Genomic DNA, 22,100 nt, shown 5'->3' with positions numbered 1-22,100 from the left:
AGGCATAAGGGATCCAGTTTCAGCTTTCTGCATGTGCCTAGCCAGTTTCCCCAACACCATTTATTAAATAGGTAATCCTTTCCCTGTTGCTTGTTTTTGTCAGGTTTGCCAAAGATCAGATGGTTGTAGATGTGTGGCGTTATTTCTGAGACCTCTGTTCTGTTCCATTGTTCTATGTATCTGTTTTGGTAACAGTACCATACTGTTTTGATTACTGTAGCCTTGTAGTATAGTTTGAAGTCAGGTAGTGTGATGCCTCAGTTTTTTTTGTTTTTTTTTGTTTTGTTTTGTTTTTTGTTTTTGCCTAGAATTGTCTTGGCTATATGAGCTCTTTTTAAATTCCATATGAAATTTAAAGTATTTTTTTTCCAATTCTGTGAAGAAAGTCAATGGTAGCTTGATGGGGATACCACTGAATCTGTAAATTGTTTTGGGCAGTATGGCCATTTTCACGATATTAATTCTTCCTAACCATGAACACGGAATGTTTTTCCATCTGTTTGTGTCCTCTCTTATTTCCTTGAGCAGTGATTTGCAGTTCTCCTTGAAGAGGTCCTTCAAATCCCTTGTAAGTTGTATTCCTAGGTATTTTATTCTCTTTGTAGCAATTGTGAATGGGAGTTCACTCATGATTTGGCTGTTTGTCTGTAATTGGTGTATAGGAATGCTTGTGATTTTTGCATATTGATTTTGTGTCCTGAGACTGTGCTGAAGTTGCTTATCAGCTTAAGGAGATTTTGGGCTGAGACTATGGGGTATTCTAAATATACAACTATGTCATCTGCAAATAGAGACAATTTGACTTCCCCTTTTCCTAACTGAATATGCTTTATTTCTTTCTCTTACCTGATTGTCCTGGACAGAAATTCCAATACTATGTTGAATAGGAGTGGTAAGAGAGGGCATCCTTGTCTTGTGCTGGTTTTCAAAGGGAGTTCTTCCAGTTTTTGCCTATTCAGTATGATATTGGCTGTGGGTTTGTCATAAGTAGCTCTTATTATTTGGGACACATTCTATCAATACCTAGTTATTGACAGCTTTTAGCCTGCAGGGATGTTGAATTTTATCAGAGGCCTTTTCTGCATCTATTGAAATAATCACATAGTTTTTGTTTTTGGTTCTGTGTATATGATGGATTACATTTATTGATTTGCATGTGTTGAACCAGCTTTGCATCCCAGGGATGAAGCTGACTTGATTGTGGTGGATAAGCTTTTTTATGTGCTGCTGGATTCAGTTTGCAGTATCTTATGGAGGATTTTTGCATCGATGTTCATCAGGGATATTGGCCTGAAATTTTCTTTTTTTTGGTGTTACGTCTCTGCCAGGTTTTATTATCCTCCTGATATTGGCCTCGTAAAATGTGTTAGAGAGGATTCCCTCTTTTTCTATTGTTTGGAATAGTTTCAGAAGGAAGAGTACCAGCTCCTATTTGTACCTATGGTAGAATTCAGCTGTGAGACCATCTGGTCCTAGACTGTTTTTAGTTGGTAGGATATTAATTCTTGCCTCAATTTCAGAACTTGTTATTGGTCTATTCAGGGATTCAGCTTTTTCCTGGTTTAGTCCTGAGAAGGTGTAAGTGTTCAGTAGTTTGTCCATTTCTTCTAGGTTTTCTGGTTTATTTAGGTAGAGTGTGTGTAGTATTCTCTGATGGTAGTTCGTATTTCTATGGGATGGGTGGTAATATTCCCTTTATCCCCTTTTGATTCTTCTCTCTCTTTTCTTCTCTTTATTAGTCTGGCTAGTGGTCTATTTATTTTGTTGATCTTTCCAAAAAACCAGCTCCTGGATTCATTGATTTTTTTTTCAAGGGTTTTTCATGTCTCTATGTCCTTCAGTTCTCCTCTGATCTTAGTTATTTCTCGTCTTCTGCTAGCTTTTGAGTTTGTTTGCTCTTGCTTCTCTAGTTCCGTTAATTGTGATGTTAGGGTGTGGATTTTAGGTCTTTCCTGCTTTCTCTTGTGGGCATTTAGTGGTATAAATTTCCCTCTACACACTGCTTTAAATGTGTCCCAGAGATTCTGGTACGTTGTGTCTTCACTCTCATTGGTTTCAAAGAACATTTTAATTTCTGCCTTCATTTCATTATTTATCCAGTAGTCCTATTCAGGAGCAGGTTGTTCAGTTTCCATGTAGTTGTGTGGTTTTGAGTAAGTTTCTTAGTCCTGAGTTCTAATTTGATTGCACTGTGGTCTGAAACTGTGTTATGATTTCCATTCTTTTGCATTTGCTGAGAAGTGTTTTACTTCCAATTATGTGGTCAATTTGAGAATAAGGGCAATGTGGTGCTAAGAAGACTGTATATTCTGTTGATTTGATGTGGATAGTTCTGTAGATGTTTATTAGGTCAGCTTGGTCCAGAGCTGAGTTCAAGTCCTGGATATCCTTGTTAATTTTCTGTCTTGATCTGTCTAATGTTGAAGTGGGATGTTAAAGTCTCCCACTATTATTGTGTGGGAGTCTAAGTCTCCTTGTAGGTCTCTAAGAACTTGCTTTACAAATCTGGATGTTCCTGTATTGGGTGCATATATATTTAGTATAGTTAGCTCTTATTGTTGCATTGATCCATTCACCATTATGTAATGCCCTTCGTTGTCTCTTTTTATCTTTCTCAAAATGTTTTATCGGAGAATAGGATTCCAACTCCTGCTTTCTCTCTCTCTCTCTTTTATTTTGCTTTCCATTTGCTTGGTAAATGTTCCTCCATCCCTTGATTTTGAGCCTATGTGTATCTTTGCACATAAGATGGGTCTCTTGAATACAGCACACCGACGGGTCTTGACTCTATCCAATTTGCCCTTCTGTGTTTTTTAATTGGGGCATTTAGCCCATTTAAATTTAAGGTTATTGTTATGTGTGAATTTGATCCTGCCATTATGATGCTAACTGGTTGTCATGCCCATTAATTGATGCAGTTTCTTCATAGCATTAATGGTCTTTACAATTTGGTGTTTTTGCAGTGGCTCATACCAGTTGTTCTTTTCCATGTTTAGTGCTTCCTTCAGGAGCTCTTTTAAGGCAGGCCTGGTGGTGACAGAATCTCTCAGCTGTTGCTTGTCCATAAAGGATTTTATTTCTCCTTCACTTATGAAGCTTAGTTTGGCTGGATATGAAATTTTCGGCTGAAAATTCTTTTAAGTATGTTGAATTTTGGACCCCACTCTCTTCTGGCTTATAAGGTTTCTGCCCAGGGATGTGCTGTTAAGCTTATGGGCTTCTGTTTGTGGATAACCTGACCTTCCTCTCTGGCTGTCCTTAGCATATTTTCTTTCACTTCAATTGTTGTGAATCTGACAATTATGTGTCTTGGGCTTGCTCTTCTTGAGGAATAATGTTATGGTGTTCTCTTTATTTCCTGAATTTGAATGTTGGCCTGCCTTGCTAGGTTGGGGAGGTTCTCCTGGATAATATCCTAAAGAGTGTTTTCCAACTTGGTTTCATTCTCCCCATCACTTTCAGGTACACCAATAACACACAGACTTGGTCTTTTCAGATAATTCCATATTTCTTGGAGGCTTTGTTAATTTCTTTTCACTTTTTTCTCTAATCTTCTCACTTTATTTCATTGAGTTGATCTTCAGTCTCCGACATCCTTTCTTCTGCTTGATCAATGCAGCTATTGAAACTTGTGTATGCTTCACAAGGTTCTCGTGCTGTGTTTTTCAGCTCCATCAGGTTGCTTGTGTTCTCTAAACTGGTTATTATACTTAGCATTTCATTTAACCTTTTTTGGGGTTCTTAGCTTCCTTGCATTGGGTTAGAACATGTTCCTTTAGTTCAGAGGAGTTTGTTATTAACCCACCTTCTGAGGCCTGCTTCTGTCAGTTCATCAAACTCATTCTCCATCCAATTTTGTTCCCTTGCTGATAAGGAGTTGTGATTCCTTGAAGGAGGAAAAGCATTCTCATTTTTGGAATTTTCAGCCTTTTAGCACTGGATTCTCCCAAACTTCGTGGATTTATCTACCTTTGGTCTCTGAAGTTGGTGACCTTTGGATGGGGTCTCCGAGTGGACATTTTTTGTTGATGTTGAAACTATTCCTTTCTGTTTGTTAGTTTTCCTTCCAACAGTCAGGCCCCTCTGCTGGTGTGCTGGAGCTTGCTGGAGTTCCACTCCAGACCCTGCTTGCCTGGGTATCACTGGCAGAGGCTTCAAAACAGGAAATATTGCTGCCGGTTCCTTCCTCTGGTAGCTTCACCCCAGAGTGGTACCTGCCAGATGCCAGCCAGAGCTCTCCTGTATCAGTTGTCTGCCAGCCTCTACTGGGAGATGTCTCCGAGTCAGGATATGCAGGTGTCAGTGATCCACTTGAGGAGGCAGTCTTATCAGAACTCGAACACTGTACTGGGAAATCTGCTGCTCTCTTCAGAGCTGCCAGGCAGGGACGTTTAAGTCTATTGAAGCTGTTCCCACAACTACCCATTTTCCCAGATGCTCTATATCAGGAAGACGGGGGCTTTATTTATATGTCCCTGATGGGCTGCTGCCTTTTTTCATAGAGGCCCTGCCCAGCAAGGAGGGAATCTAGTCAGACAGTCTGCCTGCGGCTGCCTTGCTGAGCTGTGGTGGGCTCTGCCCAGTTCAAACTTCCCGGTGGCTTTGTTTACACTGTAAGATTAAAACCACCCACCTGAGCCTCAGCAATGGAAGACACCCCCTTCCCCACCAAGCTCGCACATCCCAGGGTGAGCTCAGACTGCTGTGCTGGCTGTGAGAATTTCAAGCCAGCGGATGTTAGCTTGCTTGTTTCTGTGGGGGTGGGGCCCACTGAGCCAGACCACTTGGGTCACTGGCTTTCAGTCCCCTTTCCAGGGGAGTAAATGTTTGTCTCACTGGTGTTCCAGGTGCCACTGGGGTATGAAAAAAAAACTGCTGCAGCTACCTTGGTGTCAGCCCAAATGGCTGCCCAGTTTGTGCTGGGAACCCAGGCCTCTGATGTTGGTGTAGGTACTGGAGGGAATCTCCTAGTCTGCAGGTTGTGAAGACCATAGAAAGAGCATAGTATCCAGGCCACAGTGCAGGGTACCCTAACAGCTTACCTTGGATAGGAGAGGGAGTTTCCCAACCCCTTGAGCTTCCCGGGTGAGGCAACGCCCCACCCTGCTTCAGCTTGCCCTCCTTGGGCTGCACCCACTGTCTAACCATCCCAATGAGATGAACCAGGTACCTCAGTTAGAAACGCAGAAATCCCTCACCTTCTTTGTCAGTCTCACTGGGAGCTGCACACTGGAGCTGTTCCTGTTCAGCCATCTTGCCGACAATCTTGATAATGGTTTATTACCTTTTTTAGGTCCTATGGGATTCAGATTACTAGTTTTTTGGTTTTTGCTTTTGAGGATTCTGCATCTATGTTCATCAGGGAGATTGGCCTGTAGTTTTCTTTTTTGTTGTTTTGTCCTTCATCTGGTTTTGGTATCGAGATACTGCTGACCTTACAGAGTTAGGGAGAATTCCTAACTCATCTGAAAATCTTAGAATCGATTGACGATTCATGTTCTTCAAAAAATTGGTAGAATTCACCAATAAAGCCATGCAACCCCGTGGTTTTCTTTACTGGAAAGCACTGGGAGACTTTATTACTGATTCAATTTCATTCCTTGTTATTGCTCTGTCCAGATTTTCTTTTCTGCCTGGTTCAATCTTGGGAGGTTCTATGTGTCCAGGAATTTATCTGTTTCCTCTAGGTTTCCTCATTGTTGACATATAGTTGTTCATAATAGTCGCTAATAATCTTTTGTATTTCTGTGCTGCCCATTGTAACGTCTCCTTTTTCATTTCTGATTTTATGTATTTGGGTCTTCTTAGTCTAGATAATGGTTTATTGATTTTCTCTTTTCAAAGTCAACTTTTTGGCTGGGTTTGTTGACTCACACCTGTAAACACAGAATTTTGGAAGGCCAAGGTAGGCTGATCGCTTGAGTCCAGGAGTTTGAGACTAGCCTGAGCAACATGGCAAACCCCCATATCTACAAAAAGAAAAAAATACAAAAAATTAGCCAGGTGTGGTGCTGCACATCTGTAATCTCAGCTACTCAGAAGCTGAAGTGGAGGGATTGCCTTAGCCCAAGAGGCGGAGGTTACAGTAAGCCAAGATCACACCACTGCATTCAAGTCTGGGTGACAGAACAAGACCCTGTCTCAGGAGAAAAAAACAAGAACAAAAAACTAATTTCACTGACCTTTTTTTTTTTTTTTTTAGATCTCTATTTCATTTAGATCTGCTCTGATCTCTTTTATTTCCTTCTAAGTTTGGCTTGTTCTTGCTTTTCTAGTTCCTTAAGATACATTTATTAGTTTATTTGTTTCAAATCTTTCTGCCTTGTTGATGTGGGTGTTTATTGAAATAAACGTCCCTCATAGCACTTATTTTGTTGTACCCTATACATTTTTGTATATTGTGTTTCTATTTTCATTTGTTTCAAACAATTTTTAAATGTTTAAATCAATTTTTTCATTGACACAATGATCATTCGGGAACATGTAGTTTGATTTTCATGTATCTGTTCAATTTCAGAAGCTCCTCTTGTAATTGATTTCTAGTCATATTCCATTGTGATCTGAGAAGATACTTGATGTGATTCTGATTTACAAAACTTTTTTGAGACTTGTTTTGTGTCCTAACATATGGAGTATCCTGGAGAATGTTCTACATGCTAACGAAGAATGTATATTCTGCATCTGTGGATGAAATGTGTAAATTTATTAGGTCCATTTAATCTATACAGTTTAAATCCAGTATTTCTTTGCTGCTATTTTTCCTTCCAAATGATCTGTCCAATGCTGAATATGAAGTGCTCACATCCCTAATTATTGTATTTGGGTCTATTTCTTTAGCAGTGATAATATTTGTTTAATATGTCTGGGTACTCCAGTGTTGTTGGTTGCATATATATTTATAATTGTTACATCTTCTTTGTGCTGAATTGAACCATTTATCATTATATGATGACTTCCATTTTTTTTTTTTTTTTGACTTAGTACTTTTTGTCTATCTACTCCTGCATGTTTTTGGTGTCTGTAGAATATCTTCTTCCATCCATTCCCTTAAAGTCTATGGGTGTCTTTACAGGGGAAGTCAGTTTCTTGTAGGCAGCATGTAGTTGGGCTTTATTTTTTAAATTCATTTAGCCAGTATCTATTTTTCATTTGGGAAATTTAAATTATCTACATTTAAGATTGTTATCAATAGGTGAGGACTTACTCCTGTTTTATTGTTTTCTGATTGTTTTGTATACCTTTGTTTCCTTCTCACATCTTCTTTGCAATTTTGTGGTTTTCTGTAGTGATAATATTTTATTACTTTCCCTTTTTGATTTGTGTTTCTGTTCTACTAGTGAGTTCTATGCTTTTATATTTTCATTATGGTAGATATCATCCTCCTACTTCCAGATGTAGTACTACCTTAAGCATTTCTTGTAGGGCTGATTTAGTAGTAATGAATTCCCTCAGTTTTTGTTTGTCTAAGGGAAGCAAAATTTCTTCCTTCATTCTGCTTCATTTCTGAAGGATAGGTTTCCTGGATGTAGTATTTGTGGCTAGCAATTTTGTGGGGTTTCCCCCCTCTTCGGCATTTTTAAATGGCATCCAATTCCTTCCTGGCCCAGGTTTCTGCTGAAAAAATCTGTTAGTCTACTGTTGATTCCCTTATGTGTGACTTCATGCTTCTCTCTGGGTGTTTTTAGAATTCTTTGATTTTTTACAGTTTGATGAAAATGTGCCTCAGAGAGACCCTTTTAGGGTTGAATCTATTTAGGGACTTGTGAGCTTCCTTTATCTGTTAGTCTTTCTCTTTCTCTCCCAAAACTTTGGCAGTTTTCAGATATTATCTTATTAAATCAATTTTCTGGTCCTTATTCCATCAATTCTCCTTCTGGAACTCCCAAAATGTGAAATATTGTTAGCTTGGTAGTGTCTCATGTCACATAGGCTTTCTTCATTCTTTTTTTATTTATTTAAATCTGTCTTATTTCTTTCAAAACACCCGTCTTCAAATTTAGAAATTATTTCTTCTGCTTGATTTAGCCTGCTTTTGAAGCTTTCAATTGTATTTTTTATTTTGTTCATTTAATTTGTCACTTCCAAGATTGTTGTCTGGTTCCTTTTTATGGTATCTCTTTGATGAATTTCCCATTTACATCATGAATTGTTTTCCTGATATCTTTGTATTGTCTACTTGTGTTCTCTTTGATCTCATTGGGTTTAAGACTTCCTTTACTTTGGAGTCTGTTATGGAGAAGTATGGTGATTTTTTGGCAAGTCCTGTTTTCTTTTCCCCCCATTTTTGTCCCCAAATTGATATCTGCATATCTGGAGTAACAGACACTTCCAATTTTATGGAGTAACCTCAATAAAGACTTTTTCCTGTACATGCGTTTGTAGTATCATTTGGGTAGGGTGCTTTGGCTTTGGTTCTGGTTCAGTGCAGAAGTATAGTGTCTCTACAGTTATTTAGACTATAATCAACATCAGTGTTATCTGCAAGTTCACCAGTGGCTTAGGCTGCTTAGTGTTTAGGTTCTTTGTGAAGGCAAGAAGGCTCCTTAGAGGTACTTACTCCTCTATTTTTGCTGATGTTGCTAACTACCCTCAAACTTTTTGACAACACACTTTAAGCCTCTTCTCTCTAATTCTGCATGTACAGTTTCGCAGTGCTGGGCGGGGAGCTAGAATGTCATTGGAATTTGGTTCACTTTGCTACTCACAGATAATTTGAAGGTATTTTTTCTCCTAATACTGCCATCAGCATGGGTCATGTGATTTTATTTGCACTTATTGATTTTATGCTTTTGGGGGAGGATAAGTGAGACGATTTACAGTCAGAGGGGATGGAGAGCAGCATGCTATTCTGCTCCAAGCCTGGCTGAAAGTCTTTTAAATTATCCTATTTTCTTAGTGCCCCTATCTAATCTACTAGTATGTCTTAACAACTTTCTGGATTTGCCCACTCTGGATTGTCTTCTCTCCAACTATCCCCCTGGTTAAAACCACTATTTCTCTGCCTACATTATTGTCCTTACCTCATTACTGATCTCTCACTTTCCACTCTTGCTTCCATTCTTCACACAACAGCTCAAGGGAGTTCTTTAAATGTAAAGTGGATCTTGCTGCTTCCCTACTTGAATGTTCTGACAGCTTCCTGTCACACTGCCTTGTGTCAGTCTCACAGCACACAGAGCTTAATTCAGGAATCCTTATGCTGGTCACTTATTGAGAAAGAGCTTCATGGTGGGCAGCTGAAAGGCTGCACAGAACACTCCTCAGAGTTCTACAAGCAGCTGAGAGAGCTGGGCTATTTATCTGTCACTAGTGAGTGCTGCCCCTGTGACAGCTCACTTTCCATTCCTTTTGGCCTGCCCTGTGTGAAGCTAGGCAAGTCCCTGAAATCAGAGGTAGTACTTATTAAAATATCTGGTGGGCTTGCATTAAGACGCTGTCAGTGTGGAGAACACGAATGCTAAGGGCATATGAGTGGGGCCCCTATGCTGCCTGTGTGTCCATCCCTGAGAATGTAAATATTGTGTTCTTTAACTCCATGTCTCCAGTGCCTGCCATACAGCAGAGCCTCCAAGCTTTGCTGATCTGCCTGCCTCACCTGGAGTCTCCCATTTCTCCCACAGCTAACTGACATTAGCCATGTGCTCCTCTGTTTGTTCCCTGTAATAGGCCATTTCCTAAGTAAGCATCATCTTCATTTCTATACGTTTTCTCTGATTACTGGAAATTCCTCAAGTGTTGACCATTTTGATTCCTGGGCCCCTTAAGGGTCCATTAGCATTGGAATGGAGCCCACAGGACCATACCAGACAGATGCCACCACATCTTTTCTTGAAGTAGTGTTCAGGCTGAGGGGGTCATAGCTCAGAGGTCCCCTGGGGCCCCCTGCTCTCCTCCTACTCACAGCCCTCCTGCAGCCAGCAGCGGTGGGGGAGCCAAGCTGCGCTGATTACTTTTGACATCAGTTGTTAGCATAATTTTGACGTTGAGCCTCCCCCCCAGTTCTGGGGTGGCTGTGACTGTGTGCAGGCTCCAACTTGAGAAGCTATGGGGAGTCTCTCACCCCCGGATCTGGCCTGGCTGGGAGGTGGCCTGGGAAGGGACCTGTGTTTCTCCAGCCCGCGCCCTCGGGGCCTGGGGGTGGGGCCCCAGCAGATGTCTGGATTTGGTAGCCAGGGCCTGGAGCCGGATGCTGAGAATGAGGCCTGCAACTCATTTCCCCATTTAACATTCTGAGAACATCTGCACCGGTTTCCAAGGCTTCTCCCTCACTAATTGCTTTGATTATTGTGTGAAGTTAAGAACTGGCACATTTCCGTGATGTTGTGATGAAGGTGAAAAGATCGCTCTTAATTAGATTAAAAACATTTTTTTCTTCCTGTGTAATTTTGCCTTGAAAATCAAGGCCACTTTTTTGTTTTCTTCATCCAAAGACCTCCAGAAACTTTCCTCCCCACCTCTCCAGAGGTTTCTGGGGAATGTCCTGTGAGCTCAACTCTTGGAGAAGATAGTGCTTAACCCAGATTCCATTGTATATTAAAGTTTCCTAGGGCTGCTCTTGCTGCCTGGAACCTTCCCCTGAAAATGTGTCTTGGGAGACCTAGACAGTGACTTCCTGCAGCATGGAGACCCGGGTGGGTCAATTTTAGTTGTGTGGGTGGCTGTGTTGCTTTATTTCCATTTCCTGGGCTCACTCGCACTCAGAGTTGACCCTGTCCTGGCTCTGTTGTTGCCTGAAAGTTGTCTTCCTCAGCGCCCCCGCTACTCAGACCCCACCCCTGGGCCTGCAGAGCCATTTCTGTTCACTCTGTGGTTTGTGTGTGCTGAGGCCTGCTATCCTCATTCTAAGAAGTGTTTGGGGTGTGGGGGGTAGTCCTCAATATCCAAAACTTGGTTGTTGATAAGCCCAGCATCCTCCCTGGGATTTCTCAGGATTCCCGAAGTCATCTCTGACTGTGTCACATCACTGTGTGCTTCAGGCAAATCTATTTTGCACACCTTTGATCCAATGCGAGATCCAACATGTTCCATAATTTGCTCCAAACATCCTTCTACAGCAGGGTGTGGAGAGAGGCTCACTGAAGGTTTGGGGAGATGAGGATTTACATCACAGCAGTAGAAAGCCAACGACCCACCTTAAGTCCCTTTTGGAGACTTCTCTGTGCTGTTGCAGGGTTAGGGCCAGGACAAGGGCCTCAGCCTCAGGCCAGCTTCTTTCCCACAAGCCTTCTCCCTGCCCTCTACTCTGAAAACTAGTGGTGGCAGTGCAGAGCAGTTTAGCTATTTTGTAACATTGACTGCCCCTAAGCCCATGTCCTTAGGCTCACACCTCCCCACCAAGTTTGTCATGCACATTCCTGACAACTCTCTTGGTAACAAATGATGGAACCCCAACTCAAACAAGCTTAAGCACAAAAGGGACATTTTTTGGCTCACACAGCTGGACCCAGCTGTTTCAGACACAGCTGGACCCCAGAGCTGAGATGATCTTGCTCACTTGTTCTCACTCTCCCCCTCTTGCACTCCCCTTCTCCCTCCCTGTTCCTTTTCTTCTCCCTTTCCCTTGCTCTCTATCACTGGCTTCACGAGATGGCTGTATCCTTAGGCAGCTACTTTCTAAAAAGGGCAAAATGGCCACCAGCTTGCATTCAACAGCTCAGGAAACCCAGCAGAATGAGGTCATCTCTCCCCAAGATTCCTGCCAGAATCTAAGGCCAAGTTCTTATTGGCCTCAGCTGGGGTACAAGCCATCCTTGGACCTGCAACTCTACCTCCAATGGCTGAGGTAAGGTCTACAAGGACCCCTTTGGGGATGGCCAGAGGGTACCTAAACACTGCACACTAGGAGTGGGAAAAGAGGAACCCCCACAAAGGAAGATTTGAGATGCTGTTCCCAGAAGCCAGGCCTGGCTGCTGGGCAGGCAAAAACAACAGGTGTCCACTCAAGCAAGGTATTTTCCGAAGCGGAACTGGGTGCCAGCTGTGAATATACATTTTCACTCCATTCCTCGCCTTGTTCCTGGCAGCTGTTGTGGGAATGGCTTTTACACTTTCCGTCCATGTCCCTTACTTCTTGCCTCTGAGTGGAGACACAGGTGGTGGTGGGGCCACTCTGGCTCAGGGTCTATGAGCCGGGCATGGGCAGCTGGCACAGGCTGTGGCTCAGCAATGTCACGCAGGGCCTGGCTGCAGCTGTCCGGATGCCCCTGGGGAGGGCTTCTCCTTCACAGTGCAGGATCCGCAGGGCTTTGGTGAATCCAGAGAGCGGGAGATTTCTTGAGGGGGCCAGGGAGGGGGCTTCTACTTGCGAAGGATAGGGAGAGCGTCTGTTCATCCCTGTGAAGTAGGCTGGCTCAGGGAACTCGCCTGTTCCAAATCCTGGAGAGATATGGGTGAGGCAGAAGGCAAGGTTTCTGTGCTCAAGGCCAGGCACACATAAGCCCTGCAGCTATATAGGGGAGGGAGCAATCTCTGGGGCTGTGGAAAGCTTGTGGAAGAGGGCTTGGGTTACACCTGGGAGATTAGGATTTTAATCAATCAGGAGGGGAAGGGTAGGGGGTGAGTGGCTGGGTGAAGTTACCAGGAAGGGCCCAGACACTGGCAAGTCTCTTGAGGGCAGAGGGCAGCAGGGATGGGCTGGAGCTTTGAGCTTTGTCGTAAGTTGGACTTGGGGCTTGAATGCTGACCTAATCTGGGCAAGAAGGGGTCGGAGGCTCGATGAGAAGGCAGAGGAAGTGAGACCAGAATTTCTTGGGAACAGAAAGCCTCAAAGACCTTCATGATAGGAGAGCTCTATGTAGCCTCATGGGCAGCTCCAGGCCAGGTGGAGGAACATATTCTGGTAACCCTAGGATAAGATGTGCAGGTTCGTGGGCCAGAGAGCAAGGCACAGATATAGGAGACTTCCACAAATTGTTGTTTCTTGACTTGGAGAAGTATCATCCAAAATAGAAAATATAGGCACAATAAGGAAGGAAATGAAAATCACCCAAAGTCCCTTCACCCAAAGACAAACAAGTTAAAATTTGGATCTGTTTCCTTCTAGTCTTTTTTCTATGCCTGTATTTTTAAAAAAATAAAATTCAAATTCCCCTATTGAGCAGGACAACTGACTAGAAAGGAAGATGCTGTGCTGAGTTTTATTCCTGTTCTCTTGACAGGGTGATACTTGGCAGCCAGCATCCCCAGCTGGGGTAATTGCCACACCCAAGGCTGCCTTTGCCATCCCAGACCTCCCATTTTCCTAGAAAACAAAATTGTTTTGTTCTGCCCTGAAAATTTAGACCCAGATCCTGGCCTTGACAAAGCAAAAGCAGCCAAAGAATTAAAGCATCAAAAACCGGGACTGTCTTAGGAAAGTGTGACTTCATTGTCGCCAGGATACTGTGCTCTTTGTCCCCAGGGCCAGCCACTCGAGACAGTTCAGCAAAGGGCACCTGGCATTGCTCCGGTACCTCCTGCAGAGCCTGGATATCCAGCCCTTTCAAGTACCTCATGGGCTCAACTTTCTCTGCTGCTGTGAGTTCAGACTGTGAAATACCCACTTCAGAAGTGGGGGTGACAAGCAAGACCTGTTAGGGCACAGCACTTGCCCTCAAGCCCTGGCCTGAAAGAGGCAGCACTAGTGTGTCTGGAAAGAGCTGAATATCCACCCACCCACCCCCAGCTCCTCTCCTTGCTCTCCTAGATGCCTGACCTGGCTACGATCACAGATGAAAACAGGGAAAAGGTGGCAGCTCTGGTCACTGCCTCCCTGTGGTGGAGAAAGCATGCCCCAGAGTCTCCGCCATACAAGCCAGCAGACAACAACCTCTCCTTTTGAGTTGGAAAAATAAAACTGTGGGGCCCTTCTCAGCCCCTTGCCATTCCCACGATGAAACCAAAAAGCACACATTCCTCTCTGGCAGGTGCAGGTCCCAGCTACTGAGCAGCCAACTGATGTGCACAATTTAATATCCTAAAACACCAGGGTAAAACCTTTCTCAGGAGTCAGGTAGCTCACCCTTGGCCCTCAGGCTTTGGAGATGGCACTTGTCATCATGGGTGTTTGGAAAGCACCTCCACATTCTAGCCTCCACTCCATCATTCCTTCTACCTACAAATGATGCAAACATCAAAATATGTTTCTTCTTAATTGAATCCTGGATGAAGTTTTAGCTCTGTCACTTGACAACTGTATTATATAACCCAGGATACTTGAATCTCTGCCCCCAAATCTCTAAGATGGGAGCTACATGCCTCTGCTGGGTCCCAGACCTGTGGGTCTCTGAATGTGCGCACATTCTTCAAGCCTTATGGGTCCTTCCCTGGTCTAAGGATGTCATGGGCACAGAGCCCTTTCACTCTAAGCCCTTCTCCTGCCTGTGACTAAGTAATGTCTGTGTGGTTTCCTGATAGAAGCCTGCCAGTGGCCCCCACGGGCCATGAGCTCCTGAGTTTATTTATATTTCTCTGATTGCTAGTGAGGCGTAAGACCTTTCCACATACTCATCAGCCCTTTGGATTCCTCTTTTGTGATGTGCTACTTTGTCTACTGTCCACTTTCTATTAAGTCATTTATATTTTTCCTATTGATTTGTAGGAGCCCTTTGTATTTTGTGGGCACTGTTTTCACTCTTTAAGGTGTATTTTTGATGACTGGGTCTTAACTCTGGTGTCAAATTAAGCATTCCTATCTCTTACGGTTATTGCTTCTTTAAAAAAAAAAAGAAAACCATCCTAATGCTGACATCATTAGGATATTCTTCTATATTTAATCATGTGGCCTTTATAATGTTGCTTTTCATAATTAGGTCTTCAGTCCCCTGGAATGACAAGAATGAATTTTTGGTATATGACATGAGGTAATTAAGGTTCCAACTTCATGTTTTTCCAGTGTGGATATTCAGTTGCTCCTGAACATTTGATTGAAAAGTCCATCCTCTTCCCAGAGGTGCAAGCCACCTCTGATATACAGCAAGCTTCCATACATGTGTGGGCTGTTTCCCAATGCTCAATCCTATCCCACTGGTCTATCTGTCTCTCCCCATGTCAACACCACATTGCCTTAATGACCACTGCCTTGGAGGAAGTACTGATGTTTGGTACAGCAAGTTCTCCCACCTTGTTCTTCTTCAAGAATATTGCTAATTCTTGGCTCTTTGCATTTCCAAATCAGTAGAATCAGCTTGCCAAAGTTCACACACAGAAGCCTTGAGATTTTTATTAAGATTTAGAGATAATTTTTTCAGATTATCTATTGAGTCTTCTAGTCATTGGAATGAAAGCATATTTCTCCATTTATTTATGTCTTCTTCATTGTCTCTTATTAAAGTTTTACCATTTTCTCCACAGAGTTCTTGCATATCTTTAGTTATATAATTAATATTCTTTTGTGCCGTTGTATACAGGTTCTTTTTTCACTTGTTATCTCACATTTTTGATTTACAGAAGAGAAAAATAGTACTGAGTCCCCACACCCCTTTCACCAGCTTCCCCTAGTGTTAGCATTTTACACAACCATGGTACATTAACCAAAACTAAGACATTAACATTGGTACAACACTATTAAGGTAGAGTTGTTAATTTATTTGGATTTCCCCTGTTCAACTACTAATGTCCTTTTTCTGTTCTGGGATCCCATCTATAGGATCTATCATTACATTTATTGACTATGTCTCCTTAGTTATCTCCAATTGGTGACAGGCTTCTCTGTCATATTTTTCATTAACTTGACATTTTTGAAGAATACCAGTCAGGTGTCAGTGTCCCTCAGTTTGGGTTTTTCTGGTGTTTTCTCAGGACTAGACCAGGGTTATAGGTTTAGGGCAAGAACACCAGTGAGGTGAGATGTTTTCCTCATTGTGGAACATGACATCAATATGGTTTATCACTGGTAATATTAGCCTTGAGCCACTCGTTTAAAGTGGTGTCAGCCAGGTTCCTCCACCTGTAAGTGAATTGCTGTTTTTCCCTTTCCATAGTTTAGTCTTTAGAAGTGAGTCACTAAGTACGGCCCACACTCAAGGGGGCGGGAGGGGGGAGGAGTTCAACTCTACCTCCTGCAGGAGAGTATCAAAAAAATATTCAAATATATGTTAAAACTACCACAGCAATTAAAACATATTTCAAAGAAGAAACTTTGAAGTTTCTCAAAGTTCACCAACTAATTTTAGCATTCATTCATGGATCATTTTCCTGCAGCAAATATTACTGTGATGTACATCTATTTTCCTCATTCCTTCTACATTTTTTATTTGGAATTCTTTTGAAAGGAAGATTTTGTCCCTCTCCTCCAATTGTTTATTTAATTTTATCAGTGTGGATTCAGGACTATTTGAGTTATAATCCAATATTATCATTTATTTTGTTGCTCAAATTGTTCTAGCTTTAGCCACTGGTGGGTTCATGTGTCCTTTTGATGTGCTCGCCCCCCATCCTTTTATTTTTAAGCACTTCCTTCTCTTCTAGCACCTGACAATACTTCAGGCTCATCTCTTACTTTCCCTGCCCTAGCCCTAGAATCATCCATTCATCCAGAAAGCCCTAGCTCCTTTTATTGCAGAATGAATAAAAAACCTGGATCTATGCATGGGGTATGCTCATGGCTACTGGGATATCACTGCTTCCATCTCCTCTCAGTGGACAGAGCTAGGAAATATATGTATACATGTAACCTGAGTACGCACACATCTTTACATATCTGTATCTATATAAAGCTAGCCATGAGTTCATCCTTGCCCCTTCCCCCACAACTTATTTATAGCTTTTTCTCTGACAGTGAGAAACCTGGCTCCCATTACCTACAGTTCATTTAGTTGTGTAACCCTATTGAACATGTAGCAAATTTGTATGTGAAGCAAACTTACTTACTAGGTTAGAGTGTTTATGACAGACTTTGTCTTTAACCATAAAGTGTCCAGTCAACACAGTGTTTTTGAAAGCAACATAGGCCAGCTCCTCTTCCTTCTTTCCTTTCACTGCTATGTCATTTGTAGCACACAAAGCATTCACTCATCAGAGTGCTTTCCATCGTAGGATTCTCCAACATCCAGGTTAATTTTTTAACTTTGCATATGGTAAAATTCACTCTTGGAGATTCAGTTCTGTGAGCTTTGACAAATGCCTGGAGTCATGTATCCACAACCAGTATCATTCAAAGAAGTTCCATACCCCTAAAAATACCCTGGGGTTAGTCTTTTGAAGTCAAGTACTTCTCCCCTAACCACTGGCAGCTATTGATCTGTCTTATGTCCCTGTAGTTCTGTTTTTTCTAGAATATCCTATAAATGGGATTCTATAATATGTATTCTTTTGCATCTGGCTTCTTTCACTGCTTAGCAAAATGCACCTGAGATTCATCCATGTTGTTGCATAAATCATTAGTTCATTTCTTTTTTATTGGTGGGTGGTATTCCATGGCATGAATATTTACCACATTTTGTTTATCCATTCACCTGTTGAATGACATCTTCATTGTTTCCACTATTTGGTAATTATGAGCAGAGTTACTATATACATTTATGTACAGGTTTTTGTTAACATAAAAATTCAATTCACCTGAGTGGGAAAGGAACCTCTAGGACTCACGGTACGTATATGTTTAAATTTTCTAAGAAATTGCTATAATCTATTTCCAAAAGTCACTGTGCCATTTTGCATTCCCACCAGCAACATACGAGAGTTCTATGTGTTCCACATCCTCAAGAGTGCTTGGTATTATCAGGTTTTGAATTTTTTTTTAATTTATGGAATTTCATTGTGGTTCTAATTTGCATTTCCATATTTATGTTAATTGTGCATCTTTTCATGTGCTTATTTCTAATCTGTTTTTTAAATTGGATGGTTCACTTTATTATTGTCAAGTTGTAAGCATTCTTTATATATTCTGAGTGCAAGTCCTTGACCCGATAGGTGATGTGCAAATATTCCTTCCAAGTCTGTGCTTTGTCTTTTCATTCCATTAACAGTGTCTGTTGCATAGCAAAAGCTTTTAATTTTGATAAAGTCCAATTTGTTGATTCTTTTTGTCTTATGAGTGGAGCTTTTGGTTTTGTATTTCAGAATTCACTGCCAAATTCAAGGTCCTGGAGATTTTTTTCTTATGCTTTCTTCAAGAAATTTTATGGTTTTGTTTCATTTTAGATTTTTTGTAGTAAAGTTGTATGTAGTACCCTTTAAATTTTCATTTTCTAATTGTTGACCATCTCTCACATCAGGCATAGATACTAAATGTATTAAAACTTTTACACACACACACATACGTATACATACAACACATTCAAACAGTTAAATTAGGAATAAATTTAGGAGAGAGTTGTATGACTCTGATGTGGGAAAACCTTCCTTTTTTATAAAGCAAAAGATGTATTATTTTTTAAAAGCATAAAACATTTTCTATGATAAAAAGCAACATAGTTAAGGTGAACAAAACAGAGATAGACTGAGGAAGATAGGTGTACCTCATATAACAAGGAGTTAATGTCTGTAATATACAGAAAATTCCTACAAAGTGACAAGCAAAAATGAGCAAAGGGTATGAACAGGCAATTCTGCAAGAGGAAGCCCAGAATCCAAGCCCATAAAAAGCATTCAAACAGACGGAAATGACAGCAATGCCTCAGTTTTCATCCATGCTTGGTAGTCCCTGCAAAGGTGCTGACAGCCTTCATTTGGGCTTCATTCCACGGTTCATTCAGGCATGGATGTGGGAAAGCTGGGGGAGCCTGAATTGCTATATACAACTTCTTGGGAAAGCAATCCAGCAACATTTACTAACATTACTAAGGAAGCACCCTCTCACCCTGCTCTAATATATCAGCTTTTAATAAAGATGGATGGATGTGACATCACAGTCTGAATAATTAACCAGCTTGACACTATAAGAGCCTGAATGTCCAGGATATACAGAATGGTTAAGTATGGCCAATCTAAACTGTGGATTGTCATGCAACTACTAAAATGATAATTAAATCCATGTCTATATACCTAGAGAAAATGAGATGAGCTTATGTTACAGAGTGACAGGAACAGAGTGACAAGAACAGTGCCATCCCATGTATATAAAAGCAACTCCTACCTGGCATCTGCTACTTGGATGAGCAGAGGGGGTGGGGGCTTGAAATCTAGTTGACGGTTAACACTGATGACCTTAGGGGAGGAAAGCCATTGTAAATCTTCAAATTATTCCACTTCTCACAGATGAGTACTTAATCCTTTTACAATAAAATATTTAAATGAAGACAAACATAAGCCAGGAGCAAATACTGATGGTGTGAACACAAAGTGGGGAGTGACAAGGATCATCTCCTGAGCTCCTGTGTCAAAGTTGCAGAGGTGGGCCCAGGAATCTGAATGTGAAGCCAGCTGTTGTTGGAGGGACTCCTGTGCCTCACTGGGGGTACAACTAGTTGACGTGGCATTGTGTTTTGACAAAGGAGTTCTGTGGCTGCCCCTGCATCCCAGGTTCACCATTCCTCATGGGTCAGAGGTTCTACCACCCCATCTTTCCTGACCCACAGCTCTGTCAATGTATGAGTGTGACAATGTATGGTGCTGGGACCTGTTGTCCCTTACCAGGCCTGTGACTGTCACCTCCGTCTTATTCTTGACCCAAGTGTCAGTGTGAACATGGGAAGAGGCCCAGAACCTGAGGTGGGTAGAGTCCTGGACACCTGAGCACAGCCTCAGGCATAGTTACCACTCTGAAGAGGATCCACTGGCCTTTACTTTTGTCAAACACTGAGTGTCAAGCACTTTAGGGCCATCTTAAACACTCACCCACTCTACCACACCCCACCGTAAACTGGACTGTCAGGGCTGGAGCTTCCAGGCACGAGCTCCACTCCTCACCTGGCCCTGGGAGTTCACAGGCCTGCTCCACAGCACTGGTAGGCTGGGTGGGAAGCCTAATGTGCTGTCCTCTACACTTTCTCCTTAGTGAGGAAGAGCCCAACACTGCTGGAAGTGAGCATGCCCCACTTCATCAGAACCAATAGCTTTGCCGAGGACCTGGACCTGGAAGGGGAGACACTGCTGACGCCCATCACTCATATCTCACAGTGAGTGCCTACATGTGCATGAAGGGCTGGGCTGGAGGGGTCTGGGGCTCAAGGAGTCAGCCTTGGTGCTAGGGAGGGCTTGCTCTCTGGCCAGAGTTCTATCTACTAACCTAGTGCCCACGACTTGATGCCTACCTGGCCCCAGCACCCAGGCACCAGGCAGGAGAGGAGAGCAAGGGTACTTCCTACCACGTCGGGGAACATGATCCTCTTGTTTTGACTTATGGAAAACCAGACTGATCATTTTCCACTTGTTTTCATGCTTTGAGAGTCTGAGATTGTTTTTCTCCCAGCCCCCTCCCCTGCCCCCCAAAAAAGAGACGACTGTTTTTTAGCATTTCCCCGTGGAACCCTGGCCAAAGCCATGGGGCAGATGCCGGGTGCAGTCTGCCAGTTGCTGCTGCTGTCCTCAGGGGCTCCTTCAGGTGGAGGAAATGGCTGATTTTCCACGCCTTCCAGTTGGCCTTCCCCTGAGGCACAGCTGGCCTGGGATGCATGCCCATCCTCCCCCGCTGTCACGCCATGGCCAGGCCAATCCCCCGGTGCCCAGCCATGGTGTGATTCCCCTGCGACATGTGACTCAGTGCTCCCAGCTGGGGCACCCAGCAGTGACAGCCATGCAGTGGGGTCAGTGGGACACCCAGGCCCATTCTGGCCTTAGTCCCATTCTAGCTGCCAACCCATTGGGGATTCCCCTTGATAAATGCCTTTGTGTCAGGATCTGTGAGTGACACTCACAGCCCTTCTGGGGGTCACTTGCTGGGACTCTCGTTCTCTCTACTGATGTTTTTCTAAAGGGTGTTTTGTTCTCTGGACTCTCTGGGGGTCAGGAGGTTGTCCTGAGCCATGTGTGCCTTTGTCATAGTGAGGCCCTGGGCCTCCTGCCTTTGCAGACAGCCAGGTGCAGGCTTGGCCTTGCAAATCACTGAGGAAACTGGGACCCATGGTGCTGGCGGCTGCAAGTGTAACCAAGAGAACTGGCAGGGTTGGGTAGCCAGAATGAGGCCACCTCCAGGGAAGGCGTGGCTGTGTCAAGGGGTAATTATGGACAGGACTTGTCCACTTCTTTCCAGGCTCCCCCAGTTCACAGAGAGGTTGGCAGTAACTCATGGTTGGCATGGTGTGAAGAGGCTCCAAGGAAGCCAGGAGGTCATTGGAAAGCAGGGATGACTAGTCCTGGACACCCCGAGAATAGGGCTCTGAGCTTCTGGGTCCCTCCCAGCTGGGTAAAAAGGCAGGAACAGGTTGAGTGGGGTGGTAGCCAGATGGGCTGCCCAGCTATAAGTTAGCACCAGAAAGCAGAATGATGGTTTATACTGTGGCCAAGGCTTGTACCAAGTCCTGGACATGAGAGACAACTAACATAATCAGTGTTCAAGTTTTGTGGCTTGTGTTGTGTGCAATACAGGTGGCAGTGCCTGCTCAGAGAGGGGACAACCAAGAGTAGACTGGGAACCCCAAAAGACTCCAAGGTTTGGGCCTGGATGCCACCCAGGCCACACTGGGCCACTCAGCCTGTCCCGTCTCATCCTTCTGGCTGCTTGTTCCTCCTGTTAGAGCTCACTTGCTTTGGTTCTCTTGGTCACAGACCAGCCTTCAGACATGGAAAAAGTCATACTGGGAGGACAGGGCCATCACCCTGTCCATCCAGCTGGGCAGCCAGGCCTTACCAGCTTTTGGTTCTTACAAAGCCCCTGCACGTGAAGGTGGTGAGAGATCAGGCACTTACATGGACCACAGACAAACCTGTAGCTGCCCAGTAAATCATCCCTATGGGGATGAGTGCTGCCAGTGCTGGTATCAGCACATGCCAAGCTCCCTGGAGCCAGAGGTTACCCACCTGCCCTGGGGCTGACCCCACGCCAGTGTGACTGTGTCATCTAGGACACTGGGCTGTTTCTTGTTCCACTCCAAAATGACAGGGCCTCAGAGACCTGAACACCCATCCCTAAGCTTTCTGCCCATTTTGGGTCTAGCACATTACCATTCAGCAAGGTCCTGCAGCCTTTTCAGATTGGCACTCCCATGGCCTCCAGTGACAAGTGGGCTCAGACAGATCAGAGA

The 22,100-nt window shown here is 43.3% G+C and overlaps 1 protein-coding gene across 1 annotated transcript in view; it reads left to right on the top strand.

Moving 5' to 3' along the window:
* KCNQ1 (potassium voltage-gated channel subfamily Q member 1) overlaps window positions 1-22,100 on the top strand; it is a 390,974-nt gene that overhangs the window by 184,763 nt on the left and 184,111 nt on the right. The window contains exon 11 of the mRNA XM_032268483.1: window positions 19,916-20,036. Within this exon, the coding sequence (XP_032124374.1) occupies window positions 19,916-20,036 (121 nt within the window). The remainder of the gene's footprint in view (window positions 1-19,915; window positions 20,037-22,100) is intronic.

The sequence above is a fragment of the Sapajus apella genome, unplaced genomic scaffold (genome assembly GCF_009761245.1).
Source record: "Sapajus apella isolate SASKATOON/1434 unplaced genomic scaffold, GSC_monkey_1.0 scaffold181, whole genome shotgun sequence".
In the NCBI taxonomy this organism is placed as follows: Eukaryota; Metazoa; Chordata; class Mammalia; order Primates; family Cebidae; genus Sapajus; species Sapajus apella.
Note: the sequence above shows the minus strand (reverse complement) of the source record. Positions and strands in the feature narration are given on the sequence as shown.